Source organism: Sinocyclocheilus rhinocerous, unplaced genomic scaffold (assembly GCF_001515625.1).
Source record: "Sinocyclocheilus rhinocerous isolate Xijiao unplaced genomic scaffold, SAMN03320098_v1.1 scaffold2319, whole genome shotgun sequence".
NCBI classification, from domain to species: Eukaryota; Metazoa; Chordata; class Actinopteri; order Cypriniformes; family Cyprinidae; genus Sinocyclocheilus; species Sinocyclocheilus rhinocerous.
The window spans coordinates 64,006-69,332 of NW_015658546.1; the positions used below are offsets into that span (position 1 = coordinate 64,006).

Below are 5,327 nucleotides of genomic sequence, written 5' to 3' on the forward strand. Positions count from 1 at the left end.
TGTGTGAGAGAGAGAGAGAGAGAGAGAGAGAGACTCTACAGGAGCAGGAATGAGGAAACTGCTTCACAGTCTCACAGACACACCTGTTTTACACACGTCACTCAAACACAGAACCAGGAAACAGGAAACACGTGATTTCAGGGAAAGAGAAACTGAAAGTGTAGTTGAGCTGATGTGTGTTTGTGTCTCTGTGTTCATGCAGTAAAATGGCAGAAGCCAGAGTTTCTCAGGATGAGTTCTTGTGTCCAGTGTGTCTGGATCTCCTGAAGGATCCAGTGGCCATTCCCTGTGGACACAGTTACTGTAAGAGCTGTATTACAGACTGCTGGGATCAGGAGGATCAGATGAAGCCACTGGACGACTGCAGGAGATGATCTGCAAGAAACATGAGAAGCTCCTTGAGGTTTTCTGTCGCACAGACCAGAAATGTATATGTCTGCTGTGTATGATTATTGAACATAAAACCCACGACATTGTATCAGTTGCAGATCAGAAGACAGAGAAACAGGTATTTAAAACTAGACACTGATGATATATTGCTGACACTCGTTTCATATGTTTATATCGGCACCATTTTAACAATCGTCTCAGGTTACGTATGTAACCATGGTTCCCTGAGTAGGACAAAGCCGTCAAGTCCTGTCTGGCGTGTCAGGAATCTTACTGTCAAACTCATTTTGACCGTCATGAGAAGTTTCATTCACGTAAGCCACACAAAGTGACTGAAGCCACTGGACGACTGCAGGAGATGATCTGCAAGAAACATGAGAAGCTCCTTGAGGTTTTCTGTCGCACAGACCAGAAATGTATATGTCTGCTGTGTATGATTATTGAACATAAAACCCATGACATTGTATCAGTTGCAGATCAGAAGACAGAGAAACAGGTATTTAAAACTAGACACTGATGAAATATTGCTGACACTCGTTTCATATGTGTTTATATCAGCACCATATTAACAGCTTACAGCATTCACACTGCTCACCACAGCAGAAATGAACAGCAGCTGCACACAAACACTTTCTGTTCAGTAAATCTGACTGAATCCAGATGATTTTAGCCATTTATAGCTTCACTTCAGTCATTTATTTTCTGTCTAGAGCTGCAGCTTAATTACGCAGAACACAAGAAAGAGCACGAAGCTGCTGCGCGTAGCTCTTACCATACAGGATTCTAGAAAAGAACGCAGAGTACTAGCGTGCGAACTTACCACAGTGTGGATTTTCAAAAGTGTACAAAAACTTCACGTGCACACTCACCATAACATGGATTTTTAAAAATACCGTTCTAAGGGGATCTCATGGCCCTCTGAAAGAGCAGCCCATAGATGGAAATGGTGCATCCCAAAACGATTTTTAGAAAGTGTGCAAAGCTTTACGTGTGCACTTACCATAGTATGGATTTAGAGTTTCCCAAGCATCTGCTCACAGATACCCGGAAGTACTGGGCCAAACGGGAGAGGCAAGCTCAAATACAACCCTCTAAGGTGAGGGGAGCACTGCCTGAGACAGCATTACACAAGAAGGTTCTCGCAAATGCCACCTATACTTCCCGCTCGATGCCTCAGCAAGAGGGGATATTCTGGTGATCAGGAGGCCCCTCAGGGCGACCTAGATACAGTAAACCAGACAGGGCAGCCTGAAAGCATACCAGTTTTTCCAGTACTCACCCGATACTGATACTTTTATTTTTGGTATTTGCTGATACTGAGTACCGATACCAATATTTTCATTGCATTTGTAAATTTTTTAAATATTGGGTACAGAAACCAAAAGAGTATGTATAAAGAAACTAGCAGAAGGGTTATACACACAACCACCAGTTCATTATTTATATATTTATATATACATATATTTTAGACATGGATCGTACTCACCCACCATGGCTCCCGCGTCGGAGCTCTGTCCGGAGCAGCCTCTAGACCGGACCATCAGTAAGGTGGTTACTATGATTTAACCATAGAACCAACCAAAAACCATCATAGGTCCAGAAGCAGACTGTTATGCAGGAAGCTTCCACCTAACCTCGGTCAGGTGGAGATATGGTGGTTACAGGGGAATTAGGAAGGGGAAGAAAAGTGTAGATGTTACACCCCCTGAGGGGAAGAGTGGATACCTAAGTATTACTCTGGTCCGGACGAAAGCGCTGACGCCTTGTTTGGATCACATCCTTCAGGTCTTGCCTACCTCCCTTTGACCCACGATACTTCCTACCCCTACCCGCAGGCGGAGGAGGAGCGCGAGTCGCGACACTAGCCTTCTGTGCTCGTCTTTGATCCTCAAACCGAGACGGGCCAGGACCCCTGGGTTGTTCGGGCTCAGACCTGGACCTTCGTGGAATGAAGGTTTTGAAGGCCGCTGAGCGCGCCTTCGCCTCCCTGAACTTTTCGACGACCGTCTCAACGGATGTACCAAAAAGTTCAGAGGGCGAAACCGGGGCATCGAGAAGAAAGCCCCTTTCTTTCTTCCCGATGTCTGCCAGGTTTACCCACAGATGCCTCTCCGTCACTACCCATACCCCTGCCCATAGCAGAGGCGGCCTGCTTAGAAGCACGGAGAGCGAGATCTGTGGTGCGGAGCAACTCCGCTACATCGGGAGAAAGGCCCTCGCCTTTATCCAGGTCTTTCAGCAGGTCAGCCTGGTATGCCTGGAGCACCGCCATCGTGTGCAGCGAAGCAACAGCCTGACCTGCTGCTGCGTATGCCTTGCCATTCAAGCGAGATGTAATCTGAAGGGGCACGGATGGCAAGGAGGGAGTTTTGAGAGAAGATGTCTCACCCATAGAGAGATAGCTGGCTAGCGTCTCTTCTACAGGGGGCATCCTCTCATAGCCGTTTTCGCGCATCGCCTCGATGTTCGCATAACTGGTATGCTGAAACCGATGGATGCGTGAGGAAAACGGCCTCTTCCATTCCTTCTCGATCTCAGTATGGAGATCGAGGCTCACCTGAGCTGGAGGGCTATGGCCAGAAAGATAATGTTCATCAAGACGACCTTGCGACGTCACGTCCTTAGATCCATAACTTCCAAGAGCTCATCATACGCAGGGCAGGAGGATTGGGAAGGCTCAGCCTCAGCTTCTTCGCCCTCCTCAGACATTTCCTGCTCTTCCTGGGCCGAACCCAGCAGAGCACTGGGCCCTGGATCAGAAGATGTTAAAGAAATAACATCATCCTCCAGCGGCTCATTCTCGTCCACAGCCGACGAGCGCGAGAGGGAAAGCCCCTCTTTAAACTCATCGGCCAGGTCCACCTGCGATCCCCACGAGCTCATTCTCCTCCGTGCCTCAGCAGCGGCGGGTCCTGAACCGCGGGAAGCAGATGGCTGCTCCTCTTTACTCGAACAAAGAGACAAATGAGAACTGAGCTTTTTCATTGAAAAACGCTCGTAGTGCACGCAGATTGCCCCCTCGAGGACATCGCGTGCGGGCTCTTCGCCCAAACAAAAAACGCATAGATCGTGTGTGTCATCGGGTGTGAAATAGCGATGACACGGATGCACACATCTTCTAAACGCTTTACTAGTGCTCGCCATAATGAATGAAAGAGATCGCTCTTACCACGGAAATGCACGCTTCAAACAAAACAGTCAGTGAAGACGAAGAAGTGAATGATGTGTTCTACCGGCACCTATTTATACTATAGTCGCACCGGTAGTGACGTCATGGCTGTCGCCGGCCAACGTGTTGTTGTGTTTTCAATGTATGCTTCAGACAAGGGTCACAACGAGGCGTTCCCCATAGCGACACCTAAAGGACGCAGTTCGAAGTTCCCATGAAAGGGAACTTTCGTAAAACAGACATTGATTAAGCAACATAAAATAATGGAGTGAACTATTCACCGGTTCTTTGACAAAATATATAAACTTGCATCAGTCAAAATGCAGAAATACTGTCAGTATGAAGCTCTGTGTCAGTTTCACTTTTATAATACTTATGCTTGCAGTGTGAAACAGGCCTTAATCTTTATGATAATTCATGTATGATTGTAGCCGATCATCACTTCTGGAGTTTGAACCTACAGCCATTAGTTATCAGCTCCACTTTTACTGGATTCATCTGTTCACATGATGATTTAGTGCCAGAAGTTTTCTGTGAGATTCACTATCATCCGTTTGTCCTGCAGCACCAGCTGAAGGAGACGCAGAAGACGTTCCAGCAGAGAATCCAGCAGAGAGAGAAAGATCTTCAGCAGCTGAGAGAGGCTGTGGAGTCTCATAAGGTGAGTCTGGAGAAGAAGAGAAGTTTGTCTCCGTCTCAGTTCAGACTCACTGAAGCCTGAATCACTGTGTGTCCTAACAGCGCTCTGCACAGACAGCAGTGGAGGACAGTGAGAGGATCTTTACTGAGCTCATCCGCCCTATTGAGAGAAGCTGCTCTGAGCTGAAACGGCTGATCAGAGATCAGGAAAAGACGCTGAGCTTTCACACAAACAGGATCACATCCAGTTCCTGCAGGTAACAGAGATCTAGAAGAACAGTAAGAACAGTATCTTGAGCAGATCCTGCTGTGACAGAGACTCACAGAGAAACAGTTCATGAGTGTCTTATTATATAATCATCAGTCAGACTCTCATCTGATTTGAATTATCATTTTGACTGGTTGAATCCAGAAAAGCATATTAGCATACTACAAGTGCTATTTCTACCATATTAGGATGTTACTTTTACATTTAGTAATTTACAAACTACTTGATCTTATATTGTACATTATTTGTTTACTTATTATTGGTGCTCAATTATTAATAGTTCGATCTTTGTTGTAAACAGTTTTTTGTTGCATAGTATATTTTTGTGGAAACTGTGACACATTTTATTTTTCAGGATTCACAGATGAACAGAAAGTTCAAAAGAAAAGTAATTATTTGAAATAGAAATCTTTTGTCACATTATAAATGTCTTTACTGTCACAATTGATCAATATAATGCATTCTTGATGAGTACAAATATTTATCTATTTATTTAAAAAAATTAACTTTTAAATGGCTGTCACAGTTTCCACAAAAATATTGTGCAGCACAACTGTTTTCAACATTGATAATAATCAGAAATGTTTCTCGAGCAGCAAATCAGCATATTAGAATGATTTCTGAAGATCATGTGACACTGAAGACTGGAGTAATGATGCTGAAAATACAGCTGCGCGTCACAGAAATACATTACAGTTTAACAGATATTCACATAGAAAACAGCTGTTTGAAATTGTAATAACATTTCACACTTTTTACTGTATTTTTCAGGAATACAAGCATCCTTGGTGAGAAGAAGAGACTTAAAAAAAATTTTTTAATTATTCCAAACTTTTGACCGGCAATGTATTTCTGATGCAT

The 5,327-nt window shown here is 44.5% G+C and overlaps 1 protein-coding gene across 1 annotated transcript in view; it reads left to right on the forward strand.

Moving 5' to 3' along the window:
* Positions 1 to 4,459, forward strand: part of LOC107722712 (tripartite motif-containing protein 29-like) — a 5,668-nt gene extending 1,209 nt beyond the window's left edge. Inside the window, exons 2-4 of the mRNA XM_016531184.1 lie at positions 336 to 508; positions 4,125 to 4,220; positions 4,301 to 4,459. Coding sequence (XP_016386670.1) covers positions 336 to 508; positions 4,125 to 4,220; positions 4,301 to 4,459 — 428 coding nt within the window. The remainder of the gene's footprint in view (positions 1 to 335; positions 509 to 4,124; positions 4,221 to 4,300) is intronic.
* Positions 4,460 to 5,327: the final 868 nt, after the last annotated feature.